The sequence below is a fragment of the Sceloporus occidentalis genome, unplaced genomic scaffold, assembly GCF_023333645.1.
Source record: "Sceloporus occidentalis isolate IW3139 unplaced genomic scaffold, rSceOcc1.0.p SCAF_1, whole genome shotgun sequence".
Taxonomy (NCBI): Eukaryota; Metazoa; Chordata; class Lepidosauria; order Squamata; family Phrynosomatidae; genus Sceloporus; species Sceloporus occidentalis.
Window position 1 is genome coordinate 243,666,186 of NW_028316981.1, and position 17,852 is coordinate 243,684,037.

General features: G+C 39.4%; 1 protein-coding gene across 3 annotated transcripts in view; it reads left to right on the forward strand.

Moving 5' to 3' along the window:
• LOC149323691 (kelch domain-containing protein 3-like) overlaps positions 1 to 17,852 on the forward strand; it is an 81,932-nt gene that overhangs the window by 46,305 nt on the left and 17,775 nt on the right. For all 3 annotated transcript variants that reach the window (XM_089512067.1, XM_089512058.1, XM_089512076.1), the window contains 3 exons: positions 10,061 to 10,146; positions 12,122 to 12,206; positions 17,010 to 17,058. In XM_089512067.1, coding sequence (XP_089368193.1) covers positions 10,061 to 10,146; positions 12,122 to 12,206; positions 17,010 to 17,058 — 220 coding nt within the window. The remainder of the gene's footprint in view (positions 1 to 10,060; positions 10,147 to 12,121; positions 12,207 to 17,009; positions 17,059 to 17,852) is intronic.

Here is a 17,852-nt window from a genome sequence, read left to right on the forward strand (position 1 = left end):
TTTTAACCTTCAATGTATTTAAGTAACAAAACATTTTAATTATTTAGCAATATTTATACCAACAATTGATCTGGTTACCGCAACAATATCTGAACACAACTGTCATATGTGTACATCCATTACTCCAGCACTGTAGTTTCCTAAAACAGCCCTGCAAGGTAGGGTGACAGCAGGGAAACCTGTCAAGGATACAAAAAAGAAGCACTATAGATGGTAAAATGAGCAACAGAAGGAGTGTCTTTTTATCTGATAGTTTACATTTGTAAAGGATTCAGTGTGGTATATAACGAATTATGTGTTTAAGCCAAAGTGAAAAACTAAAGTTGCTTAACTAAAAAATTTATATCTTGGCAATAAAAAAAAAGTTGCAGCATATAACAGATTACATTGGTATACATCCACACTCAAAAGAGTTAATTCTATCGTAAAATTAGTCCATTTATTTTACACCTGAACTTTAAACTTAATCTTTATTTTGAAATCTTAAAGACATTTAAAAGATTAACCAAGTTTGGTTCTAAATTAGTTCACAGTTCAGACAGGATCCTAAATTCCAAACATGGGAAAAATCCTAAAACCCAGTTTTGAAAAAATCAAATTAAAACTCAAATCCAAAAAAAATATTCTGTCTGGAGCCACCAACATGATGTTAATAAATATTGCTCTGCCTGTGGAGATCTTCCTTGGCACACCTGCAAGGCTCCATGCCCTTTTTTGTTCACAGTACACAATTGTAGCAGTATGATTCTACTCTAACTGCTATGACAGCATGCTGTGGAATCCTGGGATTTGCAGTTTAGGGAAAGACATTTAAAATTCTCAGCTCACCAAACTACAAACCACAGGATTCCATAGTATGCAGCCATGGCAGTTTAAAGGGTCCCAGTCTTGAGGAAAAGGCACAATATAAATTATGTGAATAAATAATTGGGTATGGCATACATATATATTTTGCCTATGACTATTCCCCTAAGCATCACAGTTTCACCTTCTGTGAAATATATATTTGGTTTATGGGAGCAGATACGTCATTTGGCATTTTGGGCTCATACTTGATTCTAAATGACACGGAGCTTTGTTTTTGTTTTGTTTTTTGGTGAGAATCCAGCGCATACTATTAAAATTCCAAATGCGTGAAAAAAGCTGGAGACACTTGCTCTGAATCAGAATCTCAGAGAATAATTTAAGTATCAGGTAGTTAAAAGAATAGAGACTGTTTAACAAATCCTAATTTTAGAGAGGTCTATTTGAACATTGGACTCTGGAGATGAGGATGCGAATCCCAGCACAGCCATGGAAATCCACAGGGTGACCTTGGGCAAGTCACACTCTCTCAACCTCAGAGGATGGCAATGGAAAAGCCCTGTCTGAAGGAACTTGCCAACAAAACCCCAGGTTAGGGCTGCCTTAGGGTCACCATAAGTCAGCAAAGACTTGAAGGCACACAACAACAACAACTACAACAACAACAACAACTACTACTACTACTACTACTACTTAGCTTTCTGGGTCCAGTAGTCCAGAGAAATTCAGAAGAGAAGAAGTGAGGTGAAGCTGTGTTAAAAAGAAGAGGAAATGTATGTAGCCTTTCTTGTGCACTTTTATACATCTTGTCTGATCAGACTTATAATGATGATCACAAATACTAAAATCGCCAGTCAGAAGTGGAGGAATCAATTTTTTCCAGGTACCCTTGTCCTTTGTCCACATACTTTGTTTTGGGTACTTTGTTTGCAGTTCTGGTATATCATGGTTTCTTTTGTGATCTTTTGATCCTTCTTCAACCATGTGGATATGTTATCTCGTTGGTACATTCCTGTGGTTTCCTATAAACTCAAGTTTATCTCTGCCCATTCCCAACTGCAGTTTGCACTAATATTATGACTTCTTTTTTTGAAAAGAAACAAAACAAGAGAAGTCAAGTACAGGCATTCTCACTCCTCTTATCATTGTAGTCGTCCCTTGCAACCTACTAAGCAAAGCCTTTTCCCCCTGTTAGTGTGTGAGCATGCTTCTGAGCTCTTGTCTTCACTTGGTTTCTTATCAATCCTGGCAAGGTCTTAACCTAAACAGCTTCTTTTGTTGTTCATTCTGTGGCCTTGGCCTCACATAAGGCAACATCAAAACACAAAATATCTACACAGTGCTTCTTAGTTCTAAGCTGTTATCCAGCTTTTATTTCAGATATGCTGTATGGCCATAACATCAAATATTATCGATCAAAGGTCTTGTATCTTTTTGTGCGTCTTCTCAAGGCACTCAGGCAATTTGACTTTTTCAGGACAAGGTTAGCTCCTTCTGGACCCAGTAAACAATTCTGTACCAGAGTGAGAGACAGGATACAAATGTTATTATTAAGTCCCCTGAAAAGTAAAACCTCTAATAGATACTGAGAATAATTGGGAAGGACAAATCCCATCAGCACAGACTACTAGGTCTGTTAACATCCACACTACGAAAGGCCTCCTAGGCTTCCCTAGATTTTTCATCAACTAAAGAGATTTTGCTGCCTGAGGTGGAGCACTATATGTGCAACCTCCCTACATCACCAAGACTGGCCTACTAATTTTGATATCTGAGAAAGAAAAAGTGACTTTCTTAGAGTAACCCAGAATCAGGAGTCAGTATGGTGTAATGGTTTGAGCAATGAACTAGAACTCGGGAGACCAGGGTTAAAATCTCCACTTAGCCATGGGCCTGAAACAGACAGGCAGGAAAGAGCAGCTTCCAGCCTCTTTGGGCATTTATATGACGCATACTCCGAAAGTGGCCAGAAGCCACACAGAGGGCTCATTCCCACTTACTGGATAATCCACTTCCTGATTTGACTTCACTTTTCATTGGAAATCGGTTCAGAAAAGCCTCTGGTTCCCACTATAAAGCAGATCTTTTCTTACCCCAGTGTAATCAGATTTTATTTTTTGCATGGTTGTCATTCCCAATACTTGAGCCGCTGCAAAATGACTGTCAATCACAGTGACGTAAGCAACAGCCTGGACTTTTGACAAATTTGACAGGGCCCATCCAAACCTCTGGGATGCCTAGATCTTCTGACCTAGGCATCCCAGCCCCTCCCAGAAACCCCTGGGATACCTGGAACTCCCGATGTAGGCATCACAGCCCCCTCAACCCCTGGGATACATAGATCCCAGCCCCCCCCCCAACCCCTGCATATTGTGTGCATATTGTGGTATATGCACAAATGGAGGAGTCGACAACTAAAATTTGTCTGACTTGTAACACCTCTCTTTTCCTCTTTCTACCGCTCCTTATCCTACCTATATTTTAATCTTCCTTTTCCTTCTTTTTCTCATTTCTCTACTTTTTTTTTTTTACAAACATCCAGCAGAAAACTATGAAACCATTATAACAAAGAAAATGGTGGCTAGTGAGAGCCACAGGCTGATGAAGATGATTAACTGAAAAACTGAATCTGAAAAACTCTTTTTGTGGGGAAAATTTTGTTGGTTGGACTACAACTTAACATGTGTTAAAATCAGTACTTGGGAAACCTTTGCAATTTTTTTATGTTCAAAACAGAGCTTGGAAAACCTACTTTGATTACATTATAACTCCCATATGTAGCCAGGATTTTGGGAAGGGGGGGGGGGGTTCCAGACTAAGTGCCACCATTATAATGGGGCTTGGGTGCGGCGGCGCAGCAGCACACACCATTCATTTTATCTAATGGAAGGGGGGGTCCGGACTCCAAGAACCCCCCCCCCCCCGGCTACATCCCTGATATGTTTCTGAAAGCAGTGACTGCAAAGCTGTTAAAAACAGAGGTGTGGGGAAAATTTCTCTTGAACTAGAACTCGGGAGACCAGGGTCAAACTGCACGGGCTCCCTCCACACCAAAAAGAACCCAGAAAAAATGGGGGGGTTTGGCCCGCATGGGTGCTGCCATCATTGCACCATTAGCGCACTGTGGCACATCGATGACACAAGCGTGGCACCCCAACATACGGATGTGATGCCATGCTTGTGTCATCATGGCAGCCCCTGTTGGGACGGGAGGCCACCATGGTGACAGTGTCTATACGGACTAGGGTTTGGGAGTGTGCGGTTGGTGCGTGCTCCCAAACCCTAGAATCAGTGGCACCACACCACTTCCCATCTGTCTCAGGCCTTAATTTCCAAACAGATAGATATTTTCTCATTTGTTAGACTTGGGCCCAAAACAGACAGTCGGTAGGACTGCTGTGGCACCATTCGCACTGGGGCCATGGCAACCACACAAGCCTGGCACTGATTCAGGCAACTACCGCAGTCCTGAACCGGGCTGCTGAAAAGGAGCTGATTTTTCTCCTCCTTTTTGTCCTGTTCCTTTGGGAAGACATAGCATCAGCATGGTTTCCACCCATGTTTGGGGTATGAATCATCAAAATGCTATAACCCAAATGTGGCTGGAAACCGCATCATTTGACCCATCTGTTTTGAGCTTTGGTGAGGTTTTTTTTAAAAAAAAAAACACCTGAATGACACAAGCAATTGTTCTTGATTTGTAAAATATTATGCTCAGTGACATCACCATGACCCACTCCCTATTACATCACCAAAGAACTGTTCTTATGTCTCAAGTTTGAGTCCTGAAATATTAGTGCCTAGGATACTCCTGACCTGGCAGCCCTCTCAGATATTGATAGTTTTGGCAACTTTACTTTTTATGCAAATGTTCATTATTTCAGGAAAATATAATAATAATAATAATAATAATAATAATAATAATAATAGTAATAATAAAATTTATTTATATACCACCTTTCCAAAGGATCAAGGCGGTTTACAGAAATGCAAAAACAATTACATAAATAATTACATAACATATACACAATATGATGAGTTAGCACTGCCTTTGGAAACTGAGGGCCCATTCTCACTCAGAAATAACTGTGTGGAAACCTGGTTATTTCCTATATTTGCCATGATCGAATAAAGCCGTGGCATTGATTTGCCATGATCATGGCATTTTATCCCAATTCCCCGTTCACATTGGCAATGGGATAAAATGCCATGATCCTGGCAAGAGGGGGGGAGGGAGAGGGTGGCCAGGTAGATTGGAGGCTGCTTTGGGGGGAGGAAGAGGAGGAAGGCCAGGGAGATCGGAGACTGCTTTGCGGGGAGGAAGAGGAGGAAGGCCAGGGAGATCAGGATGCTTGAATGGGATCAAGTTTTGAGTTCCCATTGGCAGCTCCTGCAAAAAAACCCGGTTCTTTTGAAATGAACCACAGGAAAACCCATGTTAAAAAAAACAGTTTAAGGGGGATTTGCACTGCACTGCACTGCACCCCTTTCCAGGTCAGAAAATGCCAGCACAAGTGTGAACAATCCCCTAATTCAAGTCTGGAAACCCCAGCTCAAGTCTGAACAGCCCCAATTTAAACCAGTTTGGAGCCCAGGTTATTTCCAAGTGTGAATGGGCCCTGTAATAACCTTTTAGCAAGCTATATTCTGGTTAGACTTCATTAGCAAAACAGGATTGAATTTAGCCTGGCCCTATTGGTTGGTTGGAAGGGAATAAACAAGGGTTCAGAGAAAGACAACAATGGATTTTCTACAGGAAAAGTGATTCCCCCTAAACATTAGGAAGAACGTCTTGATGATTAGAGCTGTTTTGACAGTGGAATACACTGCCTCAGAGTGTGGTGGAATCTCCTTCTTTGAAAGTTTTTAAACAGAAGCTGGATAGTCATCTGTCGGGAATGCTTTGATTGTGTATTCCTGTATGACAGAGGGTTGGACTGGATGGTCCCTGTGATCTCTTCCATCTCTGTGATTCAGTGATTCTGTGATTTGTCTATGAAGGTCTTCAGAAGGCATGAGCTGTGAGAGGTCTCCATTTACTTAGACTTATAGGCTACTACAAGACTCAGTAAATGGAGACCTCTCAAAGCACATGCTTTCTGACGACCTTCCAGCTATTAATCTATAAAATGCTGCGTGTGCTCATATATAGACTCGGGGAGGGAATATGATATTACTAACACATTAGTGAGCCCCTATGCAGTAACCCTGCAAAGCCAGAAAACAGCAGTCTGATGCTTGGACCTTCTCTCACACCGTCCTATGATTCCTCCTCCTGCACTAAGGGACAGGGTAGACCTGGGTAGACTTTTTAACTATTTTGGACTTAGGTTTCCTGAACCTTCAGAAAAAGATTCATTAAAGGAGAGAAAGACAGAGGTTTACATCAGCATTGTGAAGCATAAAACCACCCATGCATAATTATACATTAATGTGCTACATAATCCTTCCATTGAATGGTAGTGTTACAAAAGATACCTGATCTTGATCCAAGATGCCAAATGTGTAAGCAAATGCAAAACAAAAGGTTCAGTGCACATGTCTGTGGAATGCCCAAGGGTCTAGAACACACTGCAGAAATAATCCAGTTTGAGGCCACTTTAACTAAAAACCCTCCTGTTTCGGCAAGCGTTCCCTGAATCAAGCTCCAGCTAGTTTTCCCCTACCCTTCGACAGCGATGGTAGCTGGCTGATGGGGTTTTAATATTGGTTTTAATTATTGTTGTTTGTAATATGTATAAGTATTTTTTATTGTATTGTATTGAAATGTGCTGTTCACCGCCCTGATCATTGGAAGGGCGGTATACAAATAAAATTTTTATTATTTTTTATTATTTAACTGCCCTTGCTCAGTACTAAGGAACTGTAGTTTTGTGAGCTATCTAGCCTTCTCTCTCAGAGAGCTCTGGTGTCACAATACATAAACTGCTATTCCCAGGATTCCCTAATACTGAGCCAGGGGAGTTAAAGCGGTCTCAAAGTGGATTGTTTCTGCAGTGTGTTTTGGACCAATGTGCATTCTAGTGCAATGCACAGCCATTCATAATGGCAACCCATGCACACCTCAATTTCCATAATGTTGCACTGAATGCAGATGTTGTACATCAGCCAAAATATCCAACCACTTCAGCAGACAGACTTACACTGACAAATTCTGGGTAGAATATCACTAACGTGCCTTTTGGGTATTCCACTAGGAACCTCCATCCACAAACAGCCACGCATACCAAAGTAGCTCAGTCCACCTAAAACCTGAAAACCTCTCCAAAATGTGTGTGTGTGAGAGAGAGAGAGAGAGAGAGAGATTATCGCATGCAGCTTTTAAAACCGCAATTATAACCATAAATAGCACCCTTGACCATACTTAGGACACAACATCACCTCTAACCCATAGCTGCTCTGTCTCTCAAGTGTGGTCAGGTCATCCCTTTTCATTGATAGGGAACTAATCAATAACCTTCCAATTGTGCTGCAGTCTCATTAGTCCTCTGGTGTGAAACTTCACTACCATGAACTTGCAATATTGGCAGTGATATGGTGTCACAGTCTTCTCCTCTCCCCCTGTCCCCTCTCCACTCACTATTTCCAGGCAGGATTGCCTTTATTTTATTTTATTCCTATCTCATTTTATTTTTATTTTTTAATTGAATCACATCACTATAACTCTGGAATTGCATTAAAAAGTAAAAATAAAATCAAACTGAAAAGAATGATGGGTAGGATACTGGGCAGGAAGGTAGGGTTATGGGGGAGTGCAGAAGAGAGCACAATGGCAGAAACAATCCCAGTCACACAATTGTGAAGTTGTGTGATAATCGCTGCTCTCAAACCATCATGTTTCATTTTTTTTTAAATTAGCGAGATTGTGGCGAGAATGGAGATCATATGATAATGTCCAGAGAGAAAGAAAGAAATTACAGAGGAGAAAATAACTAGAGGCCAGAATGATGACTTGTAGATAAGGCAGTGATGTAACAAAGGCTTCTCAACCTTAGAGGAAAAAGGAGGGAGAAATGATCGTAATGAGGTTTTCTTTAGACAGATCTTAATAGTAAATGTGTACCCACAGTAGTTCCAAGGAGCAGTGGGTGTCATGCTGGAATAGTTGTTCTGACTTAAATGTAAGCAGCATTTTCAAAATTGTATTTAATAAAGCATCACTTGACGGAGAAGCATTAAAGGAAATTATATGTAAAGTTGACTCTGAAAACTAATATATAATAGACTCACATTGAGAACATTTATGCATCTATATTATGCAGTTCTTTTGCTCATTAAAAAAAGCCAGTGCTAATACTTGTTTTAAAAGTATTCATATCCCCATTTTTTAAAAACGACTTCAAGATTTTTTTAGCATGAAAACCAGGAAAAGCTACGTTTGTATAGAAATTTACTTTTTAATTTTATAAACATTATTTTAAAAAAGAGCTGTACACCTGCATATTTTTAAAAATGAAACAAACCAGATATGGGTTGAAACATCTCCCTTTCTTTTAATCTAATATGTAAAGGAGACAATATTATTTGGAAATTAATATCTTACATATCCAGACCATATATAGTATAATTGGTATATTTTGATGCTACAATGAATAAACAAAATACTTACCAAGCATCTTTGTGAAAGAACCTGTTTAATTTGTTTTTTGTTCCTTATTTTCTCATTTATATGTGCTTCGTTTCCAGCCCAGGATTTCTTAGTGAGTCTATAAGTTCAAGAAAGAATGGTCCCTTTTGATTTCAGGCTGGTACTGGATGAAGCAAAAATCCTCATAAGACAGCTGGAAAACAAGTTTTATTTTTGGGTTTAGATGCTAAATCAAGCTCAGACATAACTGAGCACATATTCTTCCACAATTCAGTACTCTCTATATGACTTCTGCCATCAGTCAGCATAACTGCAATAGACAAGAGGGATATGATATGTAGAGAAGAAGTCTTGATGAGGAGTGTTCTCTGGTTTCATCCATGTGGCTTTGTTGATAGATTTCTCAATATCATCATTTATCATCTCAGCAGGAGTCAACCTGTTGAGATCTCCTCAAATCACAGCAACTTTTGATTCTACGTGTGGCTACAGTGCCTGGAGATCAGTGTGTATTTGTGTGTATGTGTAGGGATTAGAAGATTGGACTAGGGCAGGGATGATCTTGGTTCAAATCTCGACTGATCTATGAATTACACTGGATGACCTTGGGTCAGTCACTCTCTTTCAGCCCAACTTGCCTCACAGAATAAACTGCAGGAAGAGAAATTGGTGTCTTATGTTAAGAGCCTTAGAAGAAAACTGAAATAGAAATTTATAACGAAATAAATATGAATGACAGGATGAAGCCTTGAAGGCTTCCAAGGTTGCTAGGAAATGTTGGATTTGTTTTCTGGCATAAAAATCAACCTGTAATAGGAAGAACTTTTCCTTATATATTGTTATTACATAGGGGTTCTTTCCCCTGGGAATAGTATATGACCTGTCAGTACACTCATAGCAGTCCCAGGTGAAAAACATTTCCCTATTCCTCATCGAAATGGTCAGTGTCTCACATCAATCTTCTCCAGCCTGGTGTCTTCCAAATACTGTATGTTGGACTACAACTACACAGAAAGCAAATGCTGGCTAAAGATGAATGGAATTATAATGCAGTTCATCTGGAAGACAGCAGACTAGGGAAAGCTGTCTTATATTAAATAGTAAAAAAATAAATTGCCACTTAGTGTTTCCTAATCATAGTACTTATAAAGCATTTTGAGAGAAATGAAAATTGAAAGTCAGTTTATGCTGATGTCAGATTTGTTGCTTATATTTTCTTTGGCATAATAAATACCTTCTCTTTCATCTTTTATCCCTGAACCTTTCCCTCTTTCCAGTTCATTTCAATTAAATCTGCTTTATTACAATAGCACTCCTGTATATTTAGTTTGAAGTTATACTGATTTTAAATTCAATAACTATGGTATGTAAAAATAGAGAGTACTCTCTCTAGAGAAATCTTTTCCTTCTTCTTCTTCTTTTCCCTAGAAGTTCAAATGGAGGATTACCTCAGTGTTATTGTTGTCATGCCTTTCATTACTACTGTAGCTTTTGTTACTACTGTTATGCCCCATAAAAGATCTCAGATTTTCAGTGTTTCCTCACAAAATATTTTTAGTACTAAGAATACTTCTGACCTAATCCATTGGAAAGACTTATTGTTTAGATTTCTGACGGTGAGTTTGCTTTATTATTTATTACCTTTTTTATTTCATTCATGTCACGCAGCACGGATGAAATGGAAGATGCCACTTTATGTGGGGATCCCCCCTGCTTGCAGACAGAATCATGTCGCTTTTATTCTCCACAGCCATGTAAGTGAAATGCTTTTTAAAGCGAGAAACCTGTCATTTTTTGAATTTTACAGTCTCTCTCAGTGTGTACATTGTCTAATTCCTCTCAATTGTGCACAAAAATACTGAGGGAAAAAATATGCACATCTAAGCGGTAAATCAGCTAATAATGTTAAAGCTTAACAACATGTAAAAAAGGTAATGGTGAGTAGATCACTTTCACAGAGAGAAATAGTATGTGCTGTGGAAATTCTGTGAACCTGACATCTTTTTCCTTTCACAAAAATCAGCAAAATCAGCGAGGGAAACACTAGGATGACAGGGAACAGGAATGTAATCCTTGAATTGTAAGCCACGCCATTTCCACACATTGAATATCTTCCTGTAAGCTGCTACAGGTCCTCAGAGATATACTAGTAAATTTACTAATGGGAAGAAATAGCAGATGTGGGGGGACAGAGAGTTGTCCATGGGGGAAATCATGGGAGATGAGGGACAGTGCCTTCTTCCCTTGTTCTGCTGTCACTCATTATATCACAGGACACAAATGTCATATATTTATTTTTTTAATATTGTTTTGCTTGGTCATCTGTATTTAGCTGCACATTTCCATGTTGATTGTTCCACACAGTCTATCATCTTTAGAAGAGTTGGGGGCAAAGTTCTGTTTCACTAGCAAAGTGAAAACTTCAAATGGGAGAATGGAATATAAAGAAAAGAAAATGATGAGTAAGCTGAACCCTAGCCTAAGAAATGCCACCAGATTCAGATACATCTCATGGTACTAAGCATAATGGAAAAGACAAAGAGAAGATATTGGTTGGAAAAGACTGATGGGTTTTCTCTTCACTGGACTATTAATGATTTGTTGTGAAAATTGGAAAGCAGCATGCAAACGTGCAGCAAGTCAGATGCATTTGAGGAAATTCAACTTGCCAAAATAAATCTTCAGAGATAAAAGCAAAATTTGCCTCTACAAACAAATGTTTTCAGATGATGTTGTCATTACCTCTTAACCTTCATTTTGGGCCACTTTCCAGCACCTCTCCTAGAGATTTAGGGATCAAGATTGGGGGGAAAATTCTGTCCAAATGCTTGGAAAGCCAGAGCCTTTCTAAACATGGTGTCCTTGAAATGCCCATGCTGTTTGTGTGCAATGGGAATTGTAGTCCAACACATATATGAACCATACTGAGAAAGGGGAAATCTGAAAGAACTGCTATCACATTACCATACATAAATAAGTCAACCTGGGATTTTGGGGTCAATTTGTAGCCATAAAATTATTGACTTATAGACAAGTATATATGGTAATTAAATTAGAATTAGGAGATAGAAACATAGAAAGGCTTCAGTGCTGCTGCACATCATGAGGACAAAGCATTCGCAATTTAACATGTTCTGTAGTATGTTATTTTTTTTAATCTGATTCTGTCTTGAAGCATCCCTCTGCCAATCTCCACTGAAGAATCAGTTGCTCAACCCAAGCTTTTGCCTGCTTCTGGTTGGCTCATGCTTCTCCTCTCTGTTTTTATCTGAGCACAAATATAAACACAATGATTAAGCTTTGGCTTGCCAAGATTCTTATTGGTCTTTTCCTTTGATTTTAATAGCAACCTTAGATATAGTTTCCCCTTATACAGTTGCATAGAATGGTTGCAAAAAGCTTCATCATTATGTAACTATGCTCTCAAAGGCACAGAAGCAGCTCCTGAAAATAGTTGACAGCTTTAAAGTTTATTGCCATTATTTTTGCCTGATTCATTGTTCAGATTTATTTTCAACTTAGGATCTAAGTAGATCTCCAGAATATGCATCTTGAGAGATAAAGCTTCTCTGCACATAATACACTGCAAAGGGATTACTGAGGATCTCAAGGAATTCCAGAGAAAACATTACATCAAAAATTCCCCTAAGCATGATTTGTGTTAATATTGCTTTGTAAAACATTTTAAACCAATCCATTACCAAGTATTCTTATTTTCTTTTATCACAGCTCTATATCTTTGGTGGAATAAATGAAAAAGATTTCAACGATCTCATAGGAATGAAATTGATAAAGCCTTCAGATAGACAACCTAGTAAGTTTAGGGGTTGCTTTTGATTATCAGATGTTAACTGGAAGTTCACTTGCATACTGAGTCTTCAATGGTACCAATAAGTGGCCACTAGAACTTCTGAATTTACAAACTCATTTCCTCTTAAAACAGTAACCATACTATTACAGTGCTGTGAAAGTTTTCTCCAAAATAATTCCTATTCAGTTTAGAGGGTCATAATTCCAGATCAATGGATATGAGCTTGCAGTCTGGTCCTGCTTAAATTGTAAGTTATCTATGGTGGGAGAATTTAGAGATTACTTAACTATTGCATTGCCAGAGTAACTCAGCTAAGCACTTTCAGAGTTATGCTCTTTGTGAACATGAAAGTAAATGTGTGTGACTTAGCTGGTTGAGGAAAATAAAATGGGTTCTTCATCATTTTCAGTCAAACCATCAGTCATGACTACTTTGCAATTACTGAATCACATTCAGAAAGTATTTAATTGGTTCTTTAATTTCCTAGGGCCTCTATACAACATTTCATTTTGTATCCAAACTCCTAAGAAACACAATTCACAGTCTCCCTACGCATCCTATTTTGTTGTTGAGTATGCTGCTTTGGTTTCTGTCATGAATCTCTATAGCAGAATATGTTTAGCCTCATAAAGCTGTTTTACTATCTTACCTTGTTACAAACTGTAAAGCTAAGTTCACCAAACATTTGGAATCAATATTACTTCCTTGCAGCTGTAATACAGTCAGTTAAGTTATTGCTAGTAATTAAGGTTTCAATTATAACCAAATTGACTTTTAGATACGAGATATACATTCCTACAGATTTGCATTCCTTACTTGATTAAATTGAAATCGTATCCTACAGCAACATTAGAATATGCTTTTCAAAATGATGTGGGTCCCACTTTTTTCATCAATGGTTTCACTGCCGACAGCACTTCACCATTAGTATTTGGGTACACTTAACAGACTTTTACAACTACCTCAATGTAATGACTGAAATAAAGGGACAAGGTGGGTAGGGTTGCCAAATCAGGATCACCCCAGGCCTTGAGGTTTCCAGGCAAAAACCTGAGATCTAGGGCTTTCTCCTCATGATGTCATTAAGTATTATGCATCAAGTACCAACCACATTTGCTCACAGTTTGTCATTCAAAAATACAGAAAGAAAATATATTAAGACAGAAATCTTAGCTAAAAGGGCTGTTCCAAGATCAATGTGAAATAAAGGGCATTATTTCTTCTCACTTATTTAGGGAGAGAGAATTAGGACTAGGCAGTGGATTTCCCAAGTCTGGTGTCACCCGGTGTGGGGGACACAGGCAAATGAGGGTGGGGAGAGAAATTCACCCCCCTTCACTTCCATGTGTCTCCCGCTTCAAGAGGAAAGCACACAGAAGCAAAGCCAAGAGGGCCAGGCATGCCCCACTTTTTGCCTCCGCATGGCTTCCTTGTGAGGAGGGAGCCTCATGTAGGTGAAGTCAGGAGGGGCACACTCACTCCTCCTCTTCTTCTGGTGCTATGGCTTCCTTCTCCACCGATGGCAGTGGAGAAGATGGGACAGGTGCCAGTTGCAGCACCATGTTGCCTGCAGTGAGAGGAGGGCCCCTCCAGTTGTCACCCCTCTACCAGGGAGTCTCCTGGTGCACCCCCTAGTGATGCCACTGGGATTAGGAACACTTGATCTAGCCTACTTGCTTTCAGCCAGAACCAGAGCAGAGGGTGAACCCCTGATTCTACAATAACTGGGAAGAAAGTAGGAAGCTTACTAAATAAATATGTAGACCCCTGTCAAAGTCTCTGCAAGTTGCAGCAGCAAATCAACTGTAAACCTTGAAAATTGTATGCTGTTGTACTTGCTGAGCCGGAGATTTTCACATAGCCTTCCTTCTTGTCTGAAGTTGAGCCCACGCAAACTGAAGAATCTGCATGGACTGAAGCTTTTCCATGATGCATTTGTGATAATAATTTATGACATTATTGGAAGCATTTAACACTTCTCAAAGCCAGGGTGACCAGATGTCCTAACTGCAAGGGAGGACAAGGCACCAAAATGTAGGACTTTGCAAAATGAAAGCTAACAACACTTGTATAAATATAAATTCATTTCATATGGTTTATAGTTTTATAATTATGTACTCAGCTGTATTTTTCTGATGAACATGTCTTCATTAAAATGCCTTTTTGGCTTGCAACATACTTATAGAGTAATGAGCAAGACAATAGCTTAACATTGTACTTGACTAGTCACAACCCCTTGACATTTAAATAATTCCTTTCATTTGCCCATTGTGCTGAAATTAAGGGGTGGAAACCCATTAAGCATTTGCATTGTGCCCTCAAGCAGCCTATTACCTAACACATTTGCTATTGTGAAGTTGAAGGCTTCCATGGCTGGCATCCATCGTTTTTTGTGGGTTTTTCGGGCTATGTGGCCATGTTCTAGAAGAGTTTCTTCCTGCTTGGACAACTTCAACAGGAAAGAAGAAACCCTCAAAGTAAATAAAGTTTTGCTACCAGTCCTGAAGAACACTAGAACCAGGACTCAGCAAATGCAAATGAGAAACCACTCAGGGTCAGAGGCTTTTCCAATTAGCAGACACTAATCCTCTTTTGCATATCTTCCTACCCTGAGGAGGCCATCAATAACAGAACAATACACAAATTAACATTGGAATCACTCCTTCTCACCCAGGGACACATAGTGTGTATATATATATGTATATATATATGTGTGTGTGTGTGTGTGTGTGTGTATACATACATATATATACACACCCAGTCTCTTCCAGGTTAGCATTCTCTGAAGATGCCAGTCACAGATGCTGGTGAAATGTCAGGAAGAAACTCTTCTAGAACATGGCCACATAGCCCAAAAAACCCACAAAAAACTATACATTTGCTAACCTTTTCCTTAAAAGGATCCAGCCAATCTTTATTTGCAGTAAATAAAGGCTTCCATGCAGACACATTTCTTGAAGAGGAACAGCAAACATGGTATTACCGAACAGGCTTCTTAGTCATGCTCAAGATGGAGAAATTTAGAAATTCTTCCTGAACAGAAGGTTGAAATGTAGGACATGTCCTGGAAAAGGAGGACATCTGGTAACCGTGCTCAAAAAATACATTCAGTTGACACCTACTCCCAAGTTATGTGTGTGTAGATTTGCAGCCATGGAGTGCAATGTAAAACTAAATATATAAATAAATTGTATTTATTTCCCACCTCTCCTCAAGGCTTGAGGTGGGGTACAGTGTGTTAAAATATAAAATACAATTAAAAACAGAAACCCACAGTTAAAATACAATATTATAAAACCATTAAAATAAACTTGTAAGCATACATATACAATTAAAAAGGCATGATTTAAAATTGACTGGGTAGGCCTGCTGGAAGAAATATATCCTTAATGTTGTTTTAAATGCAGTCAGCAGGTCAATCCATAGTTTGAGGGCAACCAACAAAAAGGTCCTCTGGGAAACCATTGTCAGTCTAGTCCTGGCAGGTTGGAGCAAACATTTCTCAGAGGACAGGGTGGATTATATGGGAGAAGGCGACCCTATAGGTAACCTTGATCCAAATGTTATTGGGCTTTAAAGCTAATAACCAACACTCTGTGCTTTGCCTGGAAACTAACTGGCAGCCAATTGAGTGATTTCAAGATCGGTGTAATATGATCCCTCCTGGATGTACCCATAATCAATCTGGCTGCCATGTTCTGAACCAGAATATTATTATTATTATTATTATTATTATTATTATTATTATTAAGCAGCTTTATTTATATAGCACTGTAAATTTACACAGCACTGTACATAAAATCATTTAATTAGACTGTTCCCTGCCTTCATGCTTACAATCTAAGAAGACACGACACAGAAGGAGAAGGGAATGGTTGAGGGGAAGGGGATCAGGTCCAGCATTCTTCTTTCCCTCTGAGGCCTGGACCATGGCAGATGGACAGATGGTGGGATCTGTATCTTAAGGATAGGCCTGATGGCATTGGAGTTTTAGGGCCTTAACAGACAGGCCAAAATAAAGCTGCTTCAGGCCACTTTGGAAGTGTTCTATTTAAATGAAGCATACGTCCTAAGAGGCTGGAAGCTGCGCCAAAGCCACACTGCAGTCCTAAGAACTGGAGCGCAGCTTTGGGCCTTTTAAGATGCATGTGTCGTTTAAACAGCATACTTCCAATGTGGACTGAAGCAGCTTTATTTTGGCCTATCTGTTCAGGCCCATAGTGGCTGCATTTGTAGGCTGGAGGAGATTTGGATCTTCCTCATCTTCAACCCCATTTTTTATTCTTTCACAGATGTTAGCCAGCAGAATAGTTTGACTAGTAGCGCACCCTAATGCTTCACAGACAAGACATCTTTTGAGTTAGGACTATATTTTCAGTCAACCGGAGAAAGAAAGCAATCATGTTTTTGTATTGCTGATGATAATGCCATTTATCATCTGCAGACACTGCCCTCCAGCCCTGTGTGTTTCTATTGTGACTGCTAACTACAAATGTTTTTTAGGGTTAGGTTTCTTAGGCATCCACACTGCAGTAATAATCCAGGTTGACACCACTCTAACTGCATGGCTTAATGCTATGGAATTCTGGGAACTGTAGTTTGTTGTGGCACCAGAGCTTACTGACGCAGAAGGATAATGTGTCACAAAACCAAAGTTTCCAGAATTTCATAGCACTGAACCTTGGCAGTTAAAGAAGTGTCAACCTGGATTATTATGCGGATGTAGCCTTAATGATTACAAGATAGAATTTCTTTTTAACCATGACTGTCTGTTGAATTAATGGATTTTTCTGTTCTGAATTTTAGTTATGAAGGAGATTCTTTCAGAACTGGGAATCCAAGGAATAAACAGCAGGTATTTTTTTTCCTGACATCGTTTTTGCCTTACACCTACTCAAAGAAGAAAAAGCATGAGTCCTTTTAAAATAACATTTTTATAAGTTATGATATATTCCATATAACTTAGGTGCGAAAGAGATCAGCATAAAAAGCCAGCTTCCAGGCATCTTGGGGGCATGGCGTTCAGATGACGCATTGCCCCAAGATGCCCGGAGGCCAGCTTCAAGCTGCCCAGCTGCCCAGCTGTGGGCTGCCCAGCTGTGGGTGGCGTTTGTATGCTGCACACCACTGGAGCACCTTAAAGCTGGCTTCCAGCCACAGCAGGGAGGAAAAGCTGGCTTTTTACCAGCACAAAAAGGAGTGGCTGTTTTTTGGCCAGCAAAAAGGCAAGTTGGGGCCATGGAGTGCAGTACCAGAGGCCCCAATCCACTTTCAGAAGGGCCAGTCTGTTTCGCCCCTTAGTTTGGGCTTGGTTTTATAAACTTCCTTTCATTTAAAAAACATTCATGGGCAGTTTTCATCATAAATTTTCAACACTCCCTCCAACATCCCCCCACTTTTTAATAAAACAAAAATAATGTAAAACAGCATCAAAACACCATAATTATTTAAATGAGAAATCTGAGATATTCAGAAATGATTACATGTAAGTACTAAAGCGTTCATGAACAACCCACAGGCTACAAGGCATTTCTTCCTTAATGCACTGTTTACTTGATGCAGCCTCATTTTATAGCAATAAAAATATCTATTAACATCCAATGACAGAATCATAGAATCATAGAGTTGGAAGAGACCTCAAGGGGCATC